We start from the raw sequence: 21,284 nt of genomic DNA on the forward strand, positions 1-21,284 counted from the left end.
TACATTCCCACCAGTAATGTAGAGGCCTCCAGTTTCTTCGTCTTTGCCAACACTTGATATTGTCAGTTTTTTTGCTTATAGCCATTCTAGTGGGTGTGTAGTGGTATCTCATTGTGGTTTTAATTTTCATTTCCTTAATGATCAGTGGTGTGCATCTTTTCATGTGCATATTAGCATTTGCATATCTTCCTTGATGAAGTGTCTGTTCCGATCTTTTTTTTATTGGGTTGTTTGTCATCTTACACTTCTTTTAAGAGTTTGCTATATAATCTGGATACAAGTCATTTATCAGATATATGATGTTACAAATATATTCTGCTAGTCTGTGGTTTGCCTTTTCATTTTTATAATGGTGTCTGTTTGAAGAGTAGTTTATTGATTTCCCTCCTCCCTGCTTCTATGGATTGTGCTTTTATTGTCCTAAGAAATCTTTTCCTAACCCAAGGCCCCAAAGCTACTTTTTGTTTTCATCTAGAAGTTTTATAGTTTTAACTTTTATATTTAGGTATGAGATCCATTTTCAGGGTGTGTGTTTGTGTGTGTGTGTGTGTGTGTGTGTGTAGTATGAGGTAAAAGTGTAAGTTCGTTTGTGGGGGGTTGTTAGGAATATCCAGTTGTACCATTATTCTTTGTTTAAATTTTCCCATTTATCTTGACACCTTTGTTGAAAATCAGTTGACTATAAATGTAGGTTTATTTCTGGTCTCCGTTTTGTTCTTTGATCCATATATTTACCCTGATACTAATACTGTGCTGTCTTGAGTACTATAGCTTTATAGTAAGTTTTGATATCCAGTAGTATAAGTCTTCCAACTTGGTTCTACTTTTTTCAGAATTTCCAAACAATTTGCATTTCCACATAAATTTTAGGACTGACTTCTCAATTTCTACAACAAAAGCCTGCTAGGATTTTGATAGGGATTGTCTTGAATCTGTAGATCAATTGGTGGGTAGAACTATCACCTGCTTTCATGTAATTTTGGGGATTTATTGGAAATTTATTATTTTTCTCCTGATTCTCAAATCTGACTTCTTATCAATGAATCTGCTCTCTTTGTGTGCTCTGATTCTTTAGGGTGTACAAATGCCTAATTTAGATCTAAAGGAAAAAGTAGAGCCTGAGGTTCTTGGCACTGATGTCCAAACTTCCCCAGAGCCAGGCACAAGAGTGAACATTCTGCCGAAAAGAACAAGACGTGTCAAGTCTCAGGTATCAGCTTCCATGGATCATTTTTAACATGCGTTTTAAGTGTATTGACTGCAGAACAGTTATGTGGTTATTGGAGGCAGTCACATACTGTTGTTCTTTAGAACTTGAAGAGACCTATTTTTCATTTACTTTTACAATAAACAGGGAACAAATTATAAAATTCAGTTTGATTTAATTTGCAAGCTTTTTGTTAATTTTGAACAGTTTTTGAGAGGGATGACAAATCAGAGGGTGACTGGGTATTGTAGGGCCAGCGTTATAGACATGCTGATGATCTGTAGTATATTTTCATGGTTAGTAGAAGTGAGAGGAGTAGGAGAGGATGGTTTTATTTTTCACTCATTCCTTTAAAAGCTAGAGTATGAGCTTGTGTCTGAACCATTCCATTGTTAACTTCTAGAGTGTTCCTGTAGCCTAAAATAATTTTCTTCAGAAAAAAAATGCCTTAATTTCCTTTTTGTGTTTCCTTGTCCTCCTTTTCCCATTCCCATTTGTGGCCCTCAAAGTTACATTTTTTAAAGTTGCTGGTAAAGACAGGTCTGTAGGTTGACAGTGAGATGCCCTTATAACTCTTAGATATGTTTCATTTAACCTGTGGTTGGATCAGAAGAGCAGCTTAACTTGATCCTAATCATTGATTTTAATATATCTAAAGAAACATTGTGTTGTAAGAATGGAAATGGTTCCCACTGAAAGTAGGAATGGGGGGGAGGGTGGCTGGGTGGGCTGGGTTGCTCAGTAGGCTAAGCATCTGACTCTTGAATTTCCACTCATGTCATGATCTCACAGTTTGTGGAATCAAGCAGCAGATTCTCTTTCTCCTCTCTCTGCTCCTACCCTGCTCATGCGCGCTCTCTCTCTCAGTCAATAAATCAACACTAAAAAAACAAAAGAAAGTGGGAATCAGAGAAGGGACTTGGTCTATTCATTATTAATAAGGCTTATTGGATCTAGGGTTGTGAGGAGTTCTGTTAGTAGAAAGGAAGGTAGTGATATTTCATCTTGCTTTTCTAGAGCTCAGGGGATATCTGTCTTTCATGCCATGGCAGCTTTCTTTGCTCTGAATTCATGTTCTTTATTTTATATTATTTTATTTATTAAAATTTTTTTTAATGTTTATTATTTTTTTTTAATTTTTTTTTTTTAAGGTTTATTTATTTTTGAGACCGAGAGAGACAGAGCATGAACGGGGGAGGGTCAGAGAGAGAGGGAGACACAGAATGTGAAACAGGCTCCAGGCTCTGAGCAGTCAGCACAGAGCCCGATGCGGGGCTTGAACTCACAGAACGTGAGATCGTGACCTGAGCCGAAGTCGGACACTTAACTGACTGAGCCACCCAGGCGCCCCTTTAATGTTTATTATTGAGAGACAGAGAAAGAGGATGAACATGGGAGAGGCAGAGAGATGAGGAGACAGAGAATCGGAAGCAGGCTCCAGGCTCTGAGCTGTCAGCACAGAGCCTGATGTGGGGCTCAAGCTCACAAACTGCGAGATCATGACCTGAGCTGAAGTCAGACACTTAACTGACTGAGCCACCCAGGCGCCCCTCTTTCTTTTTTTTTTTTTTTTATGTTTATTTATTTTTGAGAGAGAGAAAGAGAGAGAACGAGTTGGGGAGGGATAGAGAGAGAGAGAGACCCAGAATCTGAAGCAGGCTCTAGGCTCCGAGCTGTCAGCACAGAGCCCAATGGCCCAATGTGGGGCTTGAACTCATGAACTGTGAGATCATGACCCAAGCCAAAATTGGACACTTAACTGACTAAGGCACCCAGGCGCCCCTGAATTTATGCTCCTTAAATAATCTCCTTAATAATAATTTAGCTTCTTAAGTACTTTGATAACAGAAAGTGTCTTGAATGAGGAGTGTGAATTTAATAGAAATTCATTGGAAAGTGAATTATAAGTTATAACATATTCATTAATTAGTTATCAATATATAATATAAATCAGTAATTCATAATTTAGTTATATTTTATTATAATTACATAGTATTTATAACTTACATTTATCATAGTAGGAATTCTTTCTTTAAAAATTTTTATTTAATGTTTATTTATTTTGAGACAGAGAACAAGTAGGGGAGGAGCAGAGAGGGGGGAGAGAGAATCCCAAGCAGGCTTCGCACTGTCAGGGCAGAGCCTGACACAGGACTCAGATCATATGATCATGAACTGAGCTGAAATCAAGAGTTGGATGCTTAACTTACTGAGTTACCCAGGTGCCCGTATCAGTAGAAATTCCTAATTATAAACCATTATAAATTGGTAAACTCTGGTTTAGATTTTTATTACTGTGGTTGATCTCAGAAGTTCTGATGATCTTTGGATATATAGTGATGATTCTATTTTAAGACCTGAAACAGTTGAAGACTAGTCTCTGACATGATGATTCACTTTTGAAGAGTTGCCCCAAGTGGCCCTGCACATCTAATCATTGGCCAGCTTGTGATGAAATTTTTTGATGTTCCTTCTGAAACCAGAAAAAGTCCTGCTGCTGATTGCCTGTACATATTATAAAAGGACAACATAGAATGTTTTACCTATTGTAATAATTGTCACTGTAGTCAGATTGGTTGATATCAGGTAGAAAGTAGAACTATTTTAGAATTTTTTTTCCCCAAAGATCTATTCATTCATTCCGTCATTCATTTTATTCATTCATTCATTCGTTCGTTCGTTCGTTCGTGTGTGTGTGTGTGTGTGTGTGTGTGTGTGTGTATGTGTATGTGTATGTGTATGTATTTATTTAATCTCTACACCCACTGTGGGGCTTGAACTCAACAACCTTGAGATCAAGAATCACATTCTCTTCTGACTGAGCCAGCCAGGTGTCCTTAGGATTTTCCGTTAAGAATTTCTTGGGGCACCTTTGTGGCTAAGTTGGTTAAGTGTCCGACTTTGGCTCAGGTTATGATCTCACAGCTTGTGAGTTCGAGCTCTGTGTCAGGCTCTGTGCTGACAGCTCAGAGACTGGGGCCTGCTTCAGATTCTGTGTCTCCCTTTCTGCCCCACTCCACTCACACTCTGTCTCTGTCTCTCTCTTAAAAATAAACAAACATTAAAAAAAAATTTTCTGTAACTCTTGGGCGCCTGGGTGGCTCAGTCAGTTAAGCATCTAACTCTTGATTTTGGCTCAGGATCTCACACTTGGTGAGATATGAGCTGAGAGTGCAGACCCTGCATGGGATTCTCTTTCTGTCCCTCCCTGTCTTGGGTATGTGTGCTCCCTCTTTTTTTTTTTTTTTTTCCTTAAAATAAATAAACATTAAAAAAAGAAAATTTCTTCAACTCTCAATTTATCCCTAATTATTGTATTGCCAAGTCTGCCTCATTCCTAGTCTTCAGTTTCAGAAAGAAAATAAAGGCTTTCTGGTAGAACTCCTTCAACTTCTTGCCCCATACACAGAATTGTTAGTATTCATTCTTAATTTCTGCCAATCTCAGTGGGCAAAGGGTACCTTTGTCTCTAAGGGTAATCCTTCCACATCCATCCTTTCTGGCTTCTTTAGTGATTTCAATATTAACAGTTGTGAAATCTTTCTCTCCTACCTTCTCTGTCTGCTTGGATCTTCTTTTACCCCCAGTGTAAACATGTTTATGTATCATCTTAAAACAAAAACTCTCTTCCTAGATAGTGCCTTACTCCTTGCCTCTCTAAATGAACTTCATTTTTTTTATATTAAAAAAAATTTTTTTTAATATTTATTTCTGAGAGAGAGACAGAGTGCATGTAGGGGAGGGGCAGAGAGAGAGAGAGGGAGAGAATCTGAAGCAGACTCCAGGCTCTGAGATGTCAGCACAGAGCCCGACATGGGGCTTAAATTCACAAACCGCAAGATTATGACCTGAGCCGAAGTCAGATGCCCAACTGACAGCCACCCAAGTGCCCCTCTAAGTGAAGTTTCTTGAAAAATAGTCTGTGTTGTCTTGTTTCCTCAGTATCTGCGTAGCTTTTTTACTTTTTTATTTTTTTATTTTTGAGAGAGAAGGAGCATAAGTGGGTTGGGGGGGGTGGGCAGAGAAAGAGGAGACACAGAATGCAACGCAGGTTCCAGGCTCTGAGCTGTCAGCACAGAGCCCAGTGAGGGGCTGGAACTCAGACTGCGAGATCATGACCTGAGCCAAAGTTGGACATTCAGCCGACTGAGCCACCCAGGTGCCTCTTTGCTTAGCTTTCATACTCTGTAATCTGACATTGAGTAAAATCATTTTATTGAAACTGCACTACCTAAGTTACCACTGAGTTAATAATTGTCAGAAGCTGAGTACATTTTTTTTTAAATTTCTTATCTTACTTCATCTCTGGTCACATATACATTTAATATGGTTGTTGACTCCTCTCCTTGAAATTCAGTTATCTTGATTTTTCTTTGGCTTTCATGATGCCTCTCTCCTGGTTATTGTCTTCACTCTCTGACCTTTCCTTAGTCATCTTTGTTCTCTTTTCTCATTGCCTTTTACTTGGTGTTTTTAGTCGTTTCCTATCTTTACTCTCCCTAGCTGTGTATCTACCCTGTGGTTTCAGTTACTACCTATACACTCAAGAATCCTAAATATGTCTTTATTTTATTTTATTTTTTTTAACGTTTATTTATTTTTGGGACAGAGAGAGACAGAGCATGAACGGGGGAGGGGCAGAGAGGGAGACACAGAATCAGAAGCAGGCTCCAGGCTCTGAGCCATCAGCCCAGAGCCCGACGCGGGGCTCGAACCCACGGACCGCGAGATTGTGACCTGGCTGAAGGCGGACGCTTAACCGACTGCGGCACCCAGGCGCCCCCTAAATATGTCTTTAAAAAATTTTTTTTTAACGTTAATTTATTTACTTCATTATTTATTTATTTATTTTTTAATGTTTACTTTTTTTATAAATTTTTTTTAACATTTATTTATTTTTGAGACAGAGAGCATGAACACGGGAGGGTCAGAGAAAAAGGGAGACACAGAATCTGAAGCAGGCTCCAGGCTCTGAGCTGTCAGCACAGAGCCCGACACGGGGCTTGAACCCACGGACCACGAGATCATGACCTGAGCCGAAGTCGGACGCTTAACCGACTGAGCCACCCAGGCGCCCCAATGTTTACTCTTTTTTAAGAGAGAGAGAGAGAGAGAGAGAGAGAGAGAGACAGAGCACAAGTGAGTCAGGGACAGAGAAAGAGGGAGACATAGAATCTGAAGCAGGCCTCAGGCTCTGAGCTGTCAGCACAGAGCCTGGTGCGGGGTTCGAGCTCACAGACCGCGAGATCATGACCTGAGCCGAAGTCGGATGCTTAACCGACTGAGCCACCCAGGTGCCCCTATTATTTATTTATTTTTAAATTTACATCCAAGTTAGCGTATAGTGCAATAATGATTTCAGGAGTAGAGTCTGGTGATTCACCCCCTACATATAACACCTAGTGCTTATCCCAACAAGTGTCCTCCTTAATGCCCCTTACCCATTTAGCCCATGCCCCTACCCACAACCCCTCCAGCAACCCTGAGTTTGTTCTCTCTGTTTAAGGGTTTCTTATGTTTTGTTCCCCTTCCTGTTTTTATATTATTTTTGCTTCCCTTCCCTTATGTTCATCTGTTTTATATCTTAAATTCTTTTTTAATGTTATTTAAATAATTTTTTTAAATATTTATTTTTCACAGAGAGAAAGAGAGACAGAGAGAGAGAGAGAGAGAGAGAGAGAGAGAGACAGTATGAATGGGGGAGGGGTAGAGAGAGAGAGAGAGAGAGAGACAGAGTATGAATGGGGGAGGGGTAGAGAGAGAGAGAGAGAGAGGCAGACATAGAATCTGACGCAGGCTCCAGGCTCTGAGCTGTTAGCACAGAGCTCAACGTGGGGCTTGAGCTCATGAACCTTGAGATCATGACCTGAGCTGAAGTTGGACACTTCACTGACTGAGTCACCCAGGTGCCCTGTTGTATTTTAAATTCTCAATATTTATTTATTTAATTTTATTTTATTCTATTTCATTTTATTTTTTAAAATTTTACTTAAGTTTATTTTGAGAGAGAGAGCGAGCGGGGAAAGGGCAGATAGGGAGAGAGAGAGAGACAATCCCAAGCAAGCTCCACATTGTCAGCACAGAGCCTGCTGTGGGGCTTGAACGCATGAACTGTGAAATCTCTACCTGAGCTGAAATCAAGAGTTGGATGCTTAACTGAGACATCCAGGCGCCCCAAGACTCCTAAATATGTTTTGACACCATGGCTATTTATTTTTGAGAGGGAGAGAGAGACAGAACGCAAGAAGGGGAGGGACAGAGAGAGAGGGAGACGGAGAATCTGAAGCAGGCTCCAGGCTCTGAGCTGTTAGCACTGAGCCCACAGTGGGGCTTGAACCCATCAACCACGAGATCATGACCTGAGCCGAAGTCAGAAGCTTAACTGACTGAGCCACCCAGGTGCCTAACTCTCCTAAATATGTCTTGACACCATGTTTCTTTTCTGTTTACCTGGGATGTGTGTGTGTGTAGAATATATGTATACACGTGTACTTCTTGGTGGCCACGGCAGGTATGCTGAATTCAGTACACCTCAAACATTATTACCTTTTCTAAATCCATTTTTCGTTTGTTATTTTCTAGCTCAGTGTCTTTGACAAGCCTTCCATCAGTCTCTTAAACAAGAAACAAGTTATGAAAGATATCCCACTCCCCCTTCTTCTATCACATCACTTGCTTTTCTCTGCTAGAGTTGTTTTTCATCTGCAGCCTCATTAGTGAGCTTTTTGAAAGCTCGTTTATACATTCAAGGTTTTACACTGAAGATAAATTACCTTTAATTACATTCAAAACTTTTTTTTTTTTAAGGGAATAAGCTGTTGGGCTATATCTGTATAAATGTGCTTTTTATTTTCTGGAGGTACAATGAAAGTTTATACTTGTATCTCACTGCATCATATCTGATTGCAGAAATCAAAGCATAATTTACAAGAAAAAAAAAAGAAAACAGTTTGTGAAGGGTTATCAAATCCTTAGCCTATTTATACTTTAGAATGAAGCCCATAATGCCAATATGTCTCATTATTAGTGACACTAAGTTTGAGCCAATTTCTCCATTATACTTAAATTAGTATAATCAAATCAAAGTTTGTGTGTATTAAAATGCCATTTTGGTTGGTTTGGCTCTTATATGATCATAGGTAGTTTGGTTCTTATATGATCATAAGGTAGTCTGTATTTTGTCCTGGCTTATTTTTATTCTTACTATATTTTTAGTAAATTTTGGTTGTTTATTTAGTGTACATTCAGAGCGTATGGGCCATCTGAATTCATGATGTAACACTTGTGTCTACCAGGAAGCTCTCGTCTTCAAGTACTAGAATGCCAAATAACATCAGTTTAAACATTAACAACACAGTTTTCACATAAGGACACGTTTTTCACATAAGATTTACAGGTATAGGTAGTTCTAAGATTGATGCAGCAACTGCACATTGCCATGAAGGGCCAGGCTCTTTCCATCTTTCTGCCTTGCTTTCTTCAGTGTGTGGGTAATATATTTCTTCCTAATTGCATTGTGGTTGCTGCATAGTCCAGCACCATACTTTCACCAGGTGAATCTCCTAGCAGTATGGAAGGAAGTTGGGACAAAAGGCTTACTCTTTGAGAAGCTTTTTCTTATTAGAAGATGAACATCTTCCCAAGAGACTTCCAGTAGACATTCTTTGTGTCTCACTGGCTAGACCAGGGTAACATTTCTACCTCTGGCTAGGTCATCACTAATAATGAGAAATGGCATGACTGGCTTAGGATAATCATTCATCTCATGGACTAGGCATACTACCTTCTGTTCAAAGAAGGATGTCCATTAGCAAGTTAGAAGTGAGGGTCTCTGTTGAGTTATTACCAGTATTATATTGGTTATTACCAGTATTATTTGTCTCTGGACAGAACTTAATTGACAACTGTGCTTTTCTTAGAGATAGATTTTCTTTTGTTGAAAGGAAGCTGGGTGTTGCATAGTGCTTGGATGACTGTTCAACTGTTGTAATGAGGCAGTGAGTGGATTTAGAGAGAAGAAATCAGTTAATTTTTTTCTCATTTTGAAGAGGATCTTGAAATTTTTCTTGGTTAGGAAAATAAATATATGAATCAGAATAATTAGATAATATGAGTTTTGTTTATTGTTTTAGTCAGAATCTGGAGAGGTGAATAGAAACACGGAACTGAAGAAACTTCGAATTTTTGGGGCTGGCCCTAAGGTTGTGGGCCTAGCAATGGGAGCAAAAGATAAAGAAGGTAAAATCTGTTATTTGGTCATGAAAAGAAATAAGGTAATAAAAATAATATTTGAATTGCGGTCTGCCTTGGGATTTTCTTGAGTGTAAACTTGCAGTATGGTTTTTAGATCACCCTTTATGGCAGATAATCTTGAATTTAAGGCTTGAGGAACCATATTTTATTGAATTTTTATATTTGAAAGAGATAAATTTTCATTTTTATGTCTGATATGTGACACAGAAATTTATAGTTTCTGAATGCTTTAGTTTATGAGAGAGTGGTGAAATAAATGGTTCTTACTTGGTGATCTAAAGCTTTTAAATTCAGAGACAGGGTTCCGTGACCTTTACTATTGACATGTACTGCGGGGAGTTCATGACTTACATTCTAATTCCAATTTTGTTGTTTTTCCATAATTATCTTGATACATTATGACACTTCATTTAAAAAAAAAAAAACCGTGAAGAAAGCCTAGTTACTCTCAGCTTAGTATGTTTGAAACTTCTTGTGAGTAAAATTTCTAATGTAAAGGTCAAGTTTTGCTGTTCTATGTACATGTCAGTTTGAAAACTCAGTTTAACAAAGGTTGTGTTGGATTTGTTTTTAGTATATATGAATTTAATGAAGTGCTATAATCACAAGTCACATTAGTTATTATCCATTTCATGATATAAATCACAATTTAGATTGTGGACGAGAACTCTGGAGGATCAGATAATATTGTCCCATCACTCTAAAAACATTCAGTGTGATAGGACTTACCAAATACATTGTGATATTTATTATCACCCTTTTAAGAATTAAGCATTTAATTGTCTTTTTCATTCTTGTACTTAATGCATTGGCTGGCAGTGATCTGAAAACTAGTCTCAAGTTAGTCCCTGATAAGTACTACATACAGGCAGTATAGAATTAGTAGTTAAGCTCTCTAGAGCTTGATTGCCTGGAATGGATTCCCAAATCTGCCTCTGACTGGCTTTATGATTTTGGGCAAGTTACTTCTCTATACTTTAGATTCTTTATCTTCAATGGGGATAGTGGCATATCTACCTCATAGTGTTGTGAGATTTAATTTAAATAATTTTAAGTAGTGTCTGGTCCAGAGTAAGCTCTCAACATTAGTTTTTACTATTATTATATAACTATTTTTATTTCAAGATGAGGTCTCCCGAAGACGAAAAGTTACCAACAGGTCAGACGCATTTAACATGCAAATGAGACAACGGAAAGGAACTCTCTCTGTTAACTTTGTAAGTGTTCTGAGATGTGTCAGGAGGGAAAGGATTTATTTTTAGTTTTGCACTTTTTTATCTCGTTATGTATTAGTATGCCATTTGGTTAGTTCATTTGGTTAGAAGACTAGATGGTAAATTTAAAGTTGCAGCTTTCGTTTATGTAATGTTAACCTTGCTTTGTCCATTTACATTGACTCTTCCCCTAAGTTATACTGACGTATACCTTGTGAATGAGAGAATAAGAATCTAAATTCTTGAGCTGTATTGTGGACAGTGCTCAGTATTCATTCTCTACAAAGAGTGTTTGTGTATAGGAAGGATGACATGGTGTATTTTATTTATAGAAATTGACTTTCAAGTGGTCTAGAAAGTCTTTCTTTATTCTGATACCTTGATATGCTTTTATTAAGTAGAAGTGCTGAGGAAATTGAGGAGATTTTATGAAAACCTGTTTAAATACAGTCATTTAAAAAATATTCAGGATTTAAGTTATGTGTACTTTTTAGTATACATTATTTTGTTTCAATTAAGGAATTCCTGGTAAAAATTCAGTATTACTTATTGTAGAAAATAGACTTTTATTTTGTTTGTTTTCTAACAGGTTGATCTCTATGTTTGTATGTTTTGTGGTCGGGGAAATAATGAAGATAAATTGCTTTTGTGTGATGGATGTGATGACAGCTATCATACATTTTGTTTAATTCCCCCACTACCTGATGTGCCCAAAGGAGACTGGAGGTGTCCTAAATGTGTTGCTGAGGTACAAGCCTAAACTTTATAGATTCTTTTTTAATTAATAACAATAATATACACATACACACATACAGTAAATCCAATTTCCAAAAGTGCTTGCTTTGTTCTTCAATGTTTAAAATCTCTAAGATTTTTTTTTTTTTTTTGAGAGAGAGAGAGAGAGGGCACAGGTAAGCGAGAGGCAGAAAGAGAGGGAGAGAGAGAGAGAGAGAAAGAGAGAGGTGGAGCTCATCCAGGGTTCATGTTTTACCTGAAACAGGGCTTGTGCTTACCCGAATCGGCAGAGCACTAGCTCTCCTGAAGCAGGGCTCGAGCTCACCCAGTGTGAGACTCGTACTCGTAAGCTGTGAGGTCATGACCTAAGCTGAAGTCAGATGCTTAACAACTGAGCCACCCAGGTGCCCTAAAATATCTAGGATTTTTTAAGAGCAATATTGAATGAAAATGTAACAGTTGTATTACGGCAGTTTGCCTTTCAAAAACTCTTTTTCTGACTATCAGTTAGATAATTCTGTTTATTGCTGTAGGTGAATGATACTCTTGCTCAGAACGTTCATATTCCTGGAAACCTGGCTGGCTCAGTTGGAAGAGCATGTAACTCTTTTTTTAAATGTTTTATTTTTTTTAATTTTTTTTTTTTTTTTTTTTTTTAGTGTTTATTTACTTTTAAGAGAGAGAGAGAGAGATGCAGAGCATGAGCGGGGGAGGGTCAGAGAGAGACAGACACAGAATCCCAAGCAGGCTCCAGGCTCTGAGCTGTCAGCACAGAGCCTGATGCGGGGCTCGAACTCACGGACTGACATCATGACCTGAGCTGAAATCAGATGCTTAACTGACTGAGCCACCCAGGTGCCCCTAAATTTTTTAAATTAAAAAAAAATTTTTTTAATGTTTATGTATTTTAGAGACAGAGAAACAGAGCATAAGTGGGGTTGGGCAGAGAGAGGGGGACAGAATCTGAAACAGGCTCCAGGCTCTGTGCTGACAGCTCCGACGCGGGGCTCGAACTCACAAACTGCGAGATCATGACCTGAGCCAAAGTCAGACACTCAGCTGACTGAGACACCCAGGCACCCCTAGATGTTTTATTTTTGAGAGAGAGAGAGAGAAAGCGCAGGGGAGTGACAGAGAGAGGGTGAACAGAGGATCCAAAGCAGGCTCTGTGCTGACAGCAGCGAGCCCAGTGCGGGGCTTGAACTTACAACCGTGAGATCATGACCTGACCCAAAGTCAGACGTTCAACTGACTGAGCCACCCAGCCAGGCTCCCTGTAGCATGTAATTCTTGATCTTGGGGTCATGGGTTCAAGACCCATGTTGGGTGTAGAGATCAGTTAAATAAATGAACTTCAAAAAAAAAAATCAAAGTAGAAATCAGACATAAAGCTCTAGAACTTAGGATTTATGCCTCTAGTTCTCATGTTAACAGATAAATGGATAGTATCTATTAGCTTATTTAAATTTTTACTTGATTATTCTAAATTATTCTTATTCAAAGATTACATTGACATTATTGTCCTGAAATACCTAATCTGTTTGCTTAACAGAATGTTGTGGTAGGATATGGAAGGGAAGGAGTTGGCTGGGTTGTATCTAGGTGTATTCAGAGCTTTGAATTATTATTTGTTATTCTCATGGTTAGATGATTCCAAAGCAGTTATACTCTGAGAATTTGTGTTAAGATACTGGTTAGGGTGATTGGTGGTGTGAAACAACCATTCCTTAGCTAGATATTCTAGCAGTCAAGTGGATATGCCTTTATCCATTATCTTTCCTTTATCTGTGAACATTTATTTTCTCCATTGCTAAATCCACTGGTAAACTGAGAATGAGTGGCATCCCTGGGCTTGATTGCATGTCAGTAGTCCTCCAGGTGTTTGTCTTGGTGCCGAGCTTAACCGACTGAGCCACCAGGCGCCCCTCTCACCTTGTCTTGGTGCCGAGCTTAATGTCAACTCCAGAGTCTGAAGCTGTCTCATTGCCACCTTCCTACTGGAAGGCTGTGAAAATGCAGTTAAGGTTTTAGAACATTATTTACTGATTTCATATTGCAAGTAATTAATACTTGTTTTGCTAAGGTTGATTGGATTTGCTTCCCCTAGGGAAATGATCAAAGAAGGTAATGCCTGAGAGCCTTAATATTTTGTTCATTTTCAGTGAGTTAATCTTAGGTATTTCTTCTTCCTAGGAATGCAATAAACCTCGAGAGGCCTTTGGATTTGAACAAGCTGTACGAGAGTATACACTTCAGAGCTTTGGAGAGATGGCAGATAATTTTAAGTCTGATTATTTCAATATGCCAGTTCATGTGAGTATCTTTCTTTTAGGTCGGTTTGGGGAAGTCTGAAGATTTATCTGTGTCCAAAGCTTTTGGTTTGCTTTTTACTTTCATCATTTTGTGGAAAATCGGGACAGCATGAGAAAGATGATAGAATATTAAATCTAAAGATCAGGGGCCTGGCATCTGTTTCTATTTTTTTCATTTGCTAATGTGGCAGTGTGTACTCTCCTGTTGAGAAATCTGCTTTGATCTTGGAATTGTTTATTAGCCTTCTGTAGGAAATCTTTTATAGAAAACCATGAAGTATGTGGCAGTTGCTCCTTTTGTTGTTACTTGTAATATAAGTTTGTTCTTCTCCTAGGGGATCTTGGGCTTTTTAAAATCCTTATCCAAAAAATTTGCCAAAGCTATTAAAATTCAGCCTTGATTTTTCCATTTCCTTTTTTCTTTCTTGATGTCCTGGGTCATTTTTATATTTCTTAGTTGGAAAACAGTTTACAGAAAAAGGCAGTTCAAGTTTATTATGTTTTTCTGAACATTTAGGTTGCCTTTAGCATTTCGCTATCCTCATTGGAAAAAGCTAAGAACCTGGTCTTTTCAGCTCTGGAAATAAGACTTTTCATTTTATCATGGGTTTGTGTTCACTTGATCTGCATTTTATGTTTTAGAAGGTTATGGTTATAGTGAGTTAGTAATCTGTAATCTTTGTTTTCCCTGTATAGATGGTTCCTACAGAACTAGTAGAAAAGGAATTCTGGCGGCTGGTGAGCAGCATTGAAGAAGATGTTATTGTAGAGTATGGAGCTGATATCTCCTCAAAAGACTTTGGAAGTGGATTTCCTGTGAAGGATGGTCGGAGAAAGATGCTGCCAGAAGAAGAGGTGCAGAGCAGATAGTAGTAATTCAAACTTAGCCCAAGCTGATTTAGCCTTTGCATAGTAGAAAACTGCCTTTCTCTAATTTTAAGGGATTACATTCATTTAAAATATTCAATCTGAAGGATTTGGACATTATATATTATCTTCAGTTTTAAAAACAATACATCCAGGGGCACCTGGGTGGCTCATTCAGTTAAGTGTCCGACTTCCAGCTCAGGTCATGATCTCACAGTCCGTGACGGGCTCTGTGCTGACGACTCAGAGCCTGGAGCCTGCTTCGGATTCTCTGTCTCTCACTCTCTCTCTGCCCCTCCCCTGCTCATGCTCTGTCTTTCTCTCTCAAAAAATAAATAAACATTAAAAAAAAATTAAAAACAATACATTCAAAGTACCCTTAAAAATTTAACTTTGCATTAAAAAAACCTTTTTTTTTTTTTTAATGTTTATTTTTGAGAGAGAGAGAGAAAGAGTGAGTGAGGGAGGAGTAGAGACAGGGAGACACAGAATCTGAAGCAGGCTTCAGACTCTGAGCTGTTAACACAGAGCCCGATGCAGGGCTTGAACTCATGAACTGTGAGATCATGACCTGAGCTGAAGTTGGAACACTTAACCGACTCAGCCACCCAGGCACCCCTTAACTTTGCATTTTATTATTACTATTATTATTTTTTCTCCCCACTCTCCCATTAACTTTGCATTTTAAAACCATTTTAGTTTATTTTTATTTTTATTAAAATCTTTTTTAACATTTGTGCATTTTTGAGAAACAGAGCACAGCGGGGGTGGAGCAGAGAGGGAGACACAGAATCTGAAGCAGACTCTAGGCTCTGAGCTGTTAGCACAGCTCAGACCCACACACTGTGAGATCATGACAGCCAAAGTCGGACGGATGCTTAACTGACTGAGCTACCCAGGCGCCCCAAAACCATTTTAATTAGTTTAATTTTTTTTTATGTTTATTTATTCTTGAGAGACAGACAGAGCATGAGTGGGGGAGGGGCAAAGAGAGAGAGAGAGGAAGACACAGAATCTGAAGTAGGCTCCAGGCTCTGAGCTGTCAGCACAGAGCCTGATGTGGGGCTTGAACCCACCAACTGTGAAATCATGACCTGAGCTGAAGTTGGACACCCAACCGACTGAGTCACCCAGGTGCCCCAACCATTTTAATTAGTTTAAAACTTTGATTCCAGTTAAAAAAATTTTGCCTCTTTGTGTTTGAAGTGATTTAAGATTTTTTTAAAAAGAGTTACATTTCTTGATAGGTTCAAAATTAAGTTTCCTTTAACACCTGAGCAGGTAGGTTTTCAAATAATGCATTTAAGCTGTAATATATATTGAAGTTCTGTCAAATAGGAGATGACCCTTATGTATAAAGCTGAATTAAGATGATCATTCACTTCTTTTTCTCATTATTTTGGTCCTTTTCACTTTTCCTTTCCTTCTATATTGACAGTGATTAAGAATTTTATTTCCTATGAAAAGAGTTACACATGGTTAAAAAAAAAAAGTTATATAGTGCAGAAGGATATATAGTTAAAAGAATATCCTGGGGCGCCTGGGTGGCTCAGTCGGTTGTGTCAGACTTCAGCTCAGATCATGCTTCTTGACGTTTGTGAGTTCAAGCCCCATGTCAAGCTCTGTGCTGACAGCTCAGCCTGGAGCCTGCTTGGGATTCTGTGTCTCCCCCTCTCTCTGCCCCTCCCATGCTCATGCTCTGTCTCTGTCTCTTGATAATAAATAGAGATTAAAAAAAAATTAAAAAATAAAAAAGAATAACTATCCCAGTTCTCTTAAGGTTAGTATTTGCAAGGTATATCTTTTAACATTCTTTTACTTTGAATCTGTTTGTATCTTAGAATCTAAAGTGTGTTTTTTGTAGGAGGATATGATTGGATCTTGCCTTCTTAAAACAAAAAATGCTTATTTTTATTTATTTTTGAGAGCGTTGTACATGTGCGTGCATGCCAACAGGGGAGGGGCAGAGAGAGGGATGGAGAGAGTCCCAAGCAGGCTCCGTGCTCTTAGCACAAAGCCCAACAGGGGGTTTGAACTGTGAGGTCACGACCTGAGCCAAAATCAAGAGTCGGCCACTTAACCAACTGAGCTACCCAGGTGCCCCGGGATCTTGCTTTTTTAAAAAACCTAGTCTGAGGGTTGCCTTTTGATTGGAGTATTTAGTGTATTTACACTTAATATAATTACTGACACGGTTGATTCATGTCTGTTCATTTTGTGATTTTGTGTCTTGTGGTTTTTTTTGTTCCTCTGTCTCTCCTTTGTGGCCTTTTTTTGGTGTTAAACATATTTTTCATAATACCATTTTAATTCCTCTAGATTTTTTTGTTTTGCATATATGCTTTTTAGTTATTTAGTAGTTCTAGGAATTATAATATGCATCTTATTTATTTATGAAAGTTTATTTTTGAGAGAGAGAGAGAGAGAGGGAGTACATGTGTGTGCATGGGAAGGGCAGAAAGAGAGGGAGAGAGAGAATCCCGAGCAAGTTCCACGCTGAGTGCATAGCCTGACTCGGGGCTCGATTTCATGAACTGTGAGGTCATGACTTGAGCCAAGATGAAGAGTCAGGAACTTAATTGACTGAGCCACCCAGGTGCACCTTTTGCTCCTTTTTAACTTTTTAAATGGTCTTTACACAGCCTACTTTATGTTAATACTGACTTAATTCTGGTGAATATAGCAACTTTTTTCTTCATTTCCCACTGTATTGTTATACATTATGTCTACATATTGTATAAACACGACAACACAGCAATATAATTATTACTTTAAACCATCTTTTTTAAAAAGTTAAGAGAAGGTAAAAAATACACATATACTTTTACCTATTTACTCACAAATACACCATTTCTGATGCTCTTCATTTATTCCTGTGGGATCCAACTTACTTTTTTAGGTCATTTTCTTTCAGGCTGGAAGACTGCTTTTATTTGTAGTATGGGTCTGCTAAGGAATGAATTTTTTCAGTCTTTGCTTATCTGGGAATGTTTTTTTTTTTTTTTTTTTTAATTTTTTTTTTCAACGTTTATTCATTTTTGGGACAGAGAGAGACAGAGCATGAACGGGGGAGGGGCAGAGAGAGAGGGAGACACAGAATCGGAAACAGGCTCCAGGCTCCGAGCCATCAGCCCAGAGCCCGACGCGGGGCTCGAACTCACGGACCGCGAGATCATGACCTGGCTGAAGTCAGACGCCCAACCGACTGCGCCACCCAGGCGCCCCACTGGGAATGTTTTTATTCAGGCTTTTAGTCTTTCAGTTGTAAATGCTTCTCAGTTTTTTGTCTTGTTCTGTTGTTTGCCTTTAGTTGATTTATAGTGCCTTAGAAATGGCTGTTTTGATAATTTTGTCCAGATTTATCTTTGTTTTTTGTGGAGGGGAATTGCCCAACCTCTCCATATTACCACTGCTGGAAATTCTTTACAATTAAAAGTCTCCCTCCTACCCAGATCACCAATGTAACAGAGGAAGACACTATTTCATCTTCTAGCTGTTCTTCAGATACAGTGATCTATGCAAGCATTTTATTTATTGATTTATTTATTTATTTTTAAAGTTTATTTTTGACAGAGACAGAGAGAGAGAGAGAGAGAGACAGAGCATGAGTGGGGGAGGGGCAGAGAGAGGGAAACAGAATCCGAAGCAGGCTTCAGGCTCTGAGCTGTCAGCACAGAGCCTGATGCAGGGCTCGAACTCACGAACCAAACCGCGAGATCGTGACCTGAGCCGAAGTCGGACGCTCAACTGACTGAGCCACCCAGATGCCCCTCTATGCAAACATTTATATATCACACATGCAGAATTGCATATTCTTTTTAAAAAGAAATGGAGTATACTACTTATGTGGTCTTACCCTTTTTGTTTTTTGTTTTTGAGTCCCTTCAGGCCCTGTTCAGTCCATCCTAATTCCTTATAACATTACCTACCCAGTTTATTCATGGTACCATCTCATTGGATATTATGCCAACCAGTATCTGAGCACTTAATGTGTGCTGAATTAAGTTTTCATTTTGTTTCATTTCTTTATGATCAAAAGTTACATCTTTTGGCTTTCTTATTATTTTAGCCTTGTTATTATATTTTTCCTTCTGCGTAGGTAGAGTACAGGTTGGAATAATCAGGTTAGGATAATATAGATTAGAGAATACACATTGGGTTTTACCAAGGGAGAAAGAGAATGATTACAATAGATGGAGAACATAGATAATATACAGATGGTTTGTTCAGTATCACTGAATTTAATCTGGTTTTTATAGGTATAAGGAAACACATCAGAGTTTCTTTATACCCTTCCTTTGCCAAGTGGTGGGCAATTACTGAATTATTGGGAAGAGACTTTTTCTGCCTTTTTCTGAATTTTGTTTCTGTTCTGAATTTTTTTTATTAAAAAAACTTTTTTTTAATGTTTATTTTTGACAGAGAAAGAGACAGAGTGTGAGCAGGGGAGGGATAGAGAGAGAAAGAGACATAGGATCTGAAGCAGGCTCCAGGCTTCAAACTGTCAGCACAGAGCCTTATGTGGGGCTCAGACTCGTGAGCCGCGAGATCATGACCTTAGCCAAAGTTGGACACTCAACCGACTGAGCCACCCAGGCGCCCCTGTTCTGAATTTTTAAGTTGTTTATCTTAAACAGATATTTTCTGATTTTAAAAACAAGGTCACAGAGATTTTAAAGATTATTTTAAGTGTCAAACCTAAGCACCTAATATTAATAATACAAATATTAGTCTTTCTCCATGTTTGAGTTTTAAATGAATATTTATTTATTTCTGCTTTTGCTCTATTCACCTTCATGAATGTGGAGAAATGCTGGGCTGTAACCAACCATAGTATAAAGAGACAGGTGATACAACTTTTTTTCTAGACTGGATCATGGATTTGCTCTTTGTTTTCTAAGCAGTAATGTTTTTCACAGGATACTTTTGTTGTGTTTAAAGATAGAATGAGAGGACTTCTTTGTTACAAAAGGATTTTAAGGACTAATTAGAGTTTGTGTAAAACCTTCAGACTTTTTATACTTAATATCAGTTACGGTAAAGTTACTGTACTAGAATAGCAGATAACTACCAACATTTCACTAGGCGTTGTACATTTGTGTTGAACTTCTGCATGAGATAGCTCTTGGTATCTGATAGCATATTTCTCTGGAGTCCTAGTTTACTGGAGAAGTACTTCTGAAGTTAATATATTGTCTTATGAATACAATGTGCTCTACCAACAGGGCTTCTAAGGAATAAAAATAGGCACAGAACTTGAAACCTTGGGAACATTTTTTTCTTCTTGTCCTTGGCTCCATATTAAGTCATTGACTAAATCCTGTTAGTTCATTTTTCATTATTTTCTGTAGGACTGGCCTCTTTTCATACCCACTACTACCATCTTTGTCTAGGTCCTGTCACATCATGTTGGGATGATTGTCATAATCTTAAATAATGACCACTTGTGTTTGGAGTCCCCAAGACCATCTCCAGGTTCAGTGATTTTTCTGGGAGGACTCATGGCTATGATTACTATAGTGAAAGAATACAAAGCAAAATCAGCAAAGGGTAAAGATGCATGGCCCAAATCCAGAGAAAACCAGGTAGAAGCGTCCAAGAGTCCTCCTAATGGAGTTACATAGAAGGCACTAGTATCAAATTGACAATGTGTAGGAAGTATTGCCTACCAGGGAAGCTCATTAGTGACCCAACTCAAGGTTTTTATTGGAGGCTGGTGACCTGGGCATCCTCTGCTTAACACATACTATAAACTCCCAAACTCCCAGAAGGAAAGCAAGTGTACATAAACCACATTGTATGATCTAGGCATCATAAATCACTCTTTTTATTAGTGTAGGGAGCTGTTTGCCATGTAAGTTTCCACATACCAGCCAAGAGAACTTTAAGTAGGCTTTTTGAAGAATAGTAGTCTTAGGCCTGTTATGTTAACCAGATTTTCTGCTTACTGCTTCTCTCTGCAGTCATTTTAAATATATTGCTTTGGGGCGCCTGGGTGGCTCAGTCGGTTAAGCGTCCGACTTCGGCTCAGGTCATGATCTTGCGGTTCATGAGTTCAAGCCCTGCGTTGGGCTCTGTGCTGACAGCTCAGAGCCTGGAGCCTGTTTCAGATTCTGTGTCTCCCTCTCTCTCTCTGACCCTCCCCTGTTCATGCTCTGTCTCTCTGTTTCAAAAATAAATAAACGTTAAAAAAATTTAAATATATTGCTTTTACTTAACACGTTAAGGTTGAGAGGTCTTCTGGAGTTCATTATGCAGTTCTGTCTACTTTTGTTTATGTTTCAAACTTTCCATAAACAAAAGTTTAAAAATATTTAAGATACTATGTTTATACTGTTTCATTTTTCTGATTCTGTTTTATTTCTTTTCTGAATATAGGATAAAACCCAAGCTTCTTAATTTAAGGTTAAAGGTCCATTCTTCTTTTCTAGTCTTATTTCCTGTGTTTCTGAGTATGACTAATTTTAGTCTTCCCCTTCACCAGCCAGGATAGTATATATTCTGTCTTTCTGTCATTCATTGTCACATCTTATCTATTTTTCTAAGCTTTACTCAGGTTCTTCTTTTCTATAAAGTTTTCCTGGGGTGCCTAGGTGGCTCAGTCGATTGAGCCTCTGACTTCGGCTCAGCTCAAGATCTCGCGGTTCACGAGTTTGAGCCCTGCATGAGGCTCTGTGCTGACAGTTTGGAGCCTGG

General features: G+C 38.5%; 1 protein-coding gene across 2 annotated transcripts in view; it reads left to right on the forward strand.

The window, feature by feature from the left end:
* The window catches only part of KDM5A (lysine demethylase 5A), a 98,341-nt gene that overhangs the window by 16,196 nt on the left and 60,861 nt on the right, over positions 1 to 21,284 (forward strand). For both annotated transcript variants that reach the window (XR_006709430.1, XM_045466120.1), the window contains exons 5-10: positions 1,076 to 1,210; positions 9,340 to 9,445; positions 10,586 to 10,677; positions 11,264 to 11,422; positions 13,603 to 13,722; positions 14,418 to 14,576. Coding sequence is in view for 1 of the 2 variants with exons in the window: in XM_045466120.1 (XP_045322076.1) it covers positions 1,076 to 1,210; positions 9,340 to 9,445; positions 10,586 to 10,677; positions 11,264 to 11,422; positions 13,603 to 13,722; positions 14,418 to 14,576 (771 nt within the window). In the remaining variant the exon portion in view is untranslated. The remainder of the gene's footprint in view (positions 1 to 1,075; positions 1,211 to 9,339; positions 9,446 to 10,585; positions 10,678 to 11,263; positions 11,423 to 13,602; positions 13,723 to 14,417; positions 14,577 to 21,284) is intronic.

Source organism: Leopardus geoffroyi, chromosome B4 (assembly GCF_018350155.1).
Source record: "Leopardus geoffroyi isolate Oge1 chromosome B4, O.geoffroyi_Oge1_pat1.0, whole genome shotgun sequence".
NCBI lineage: Eukaryota > Metazoa > Chordata > Mammalia > Carnivora > Felidae > Leopardus > Leopardus geoffroyi.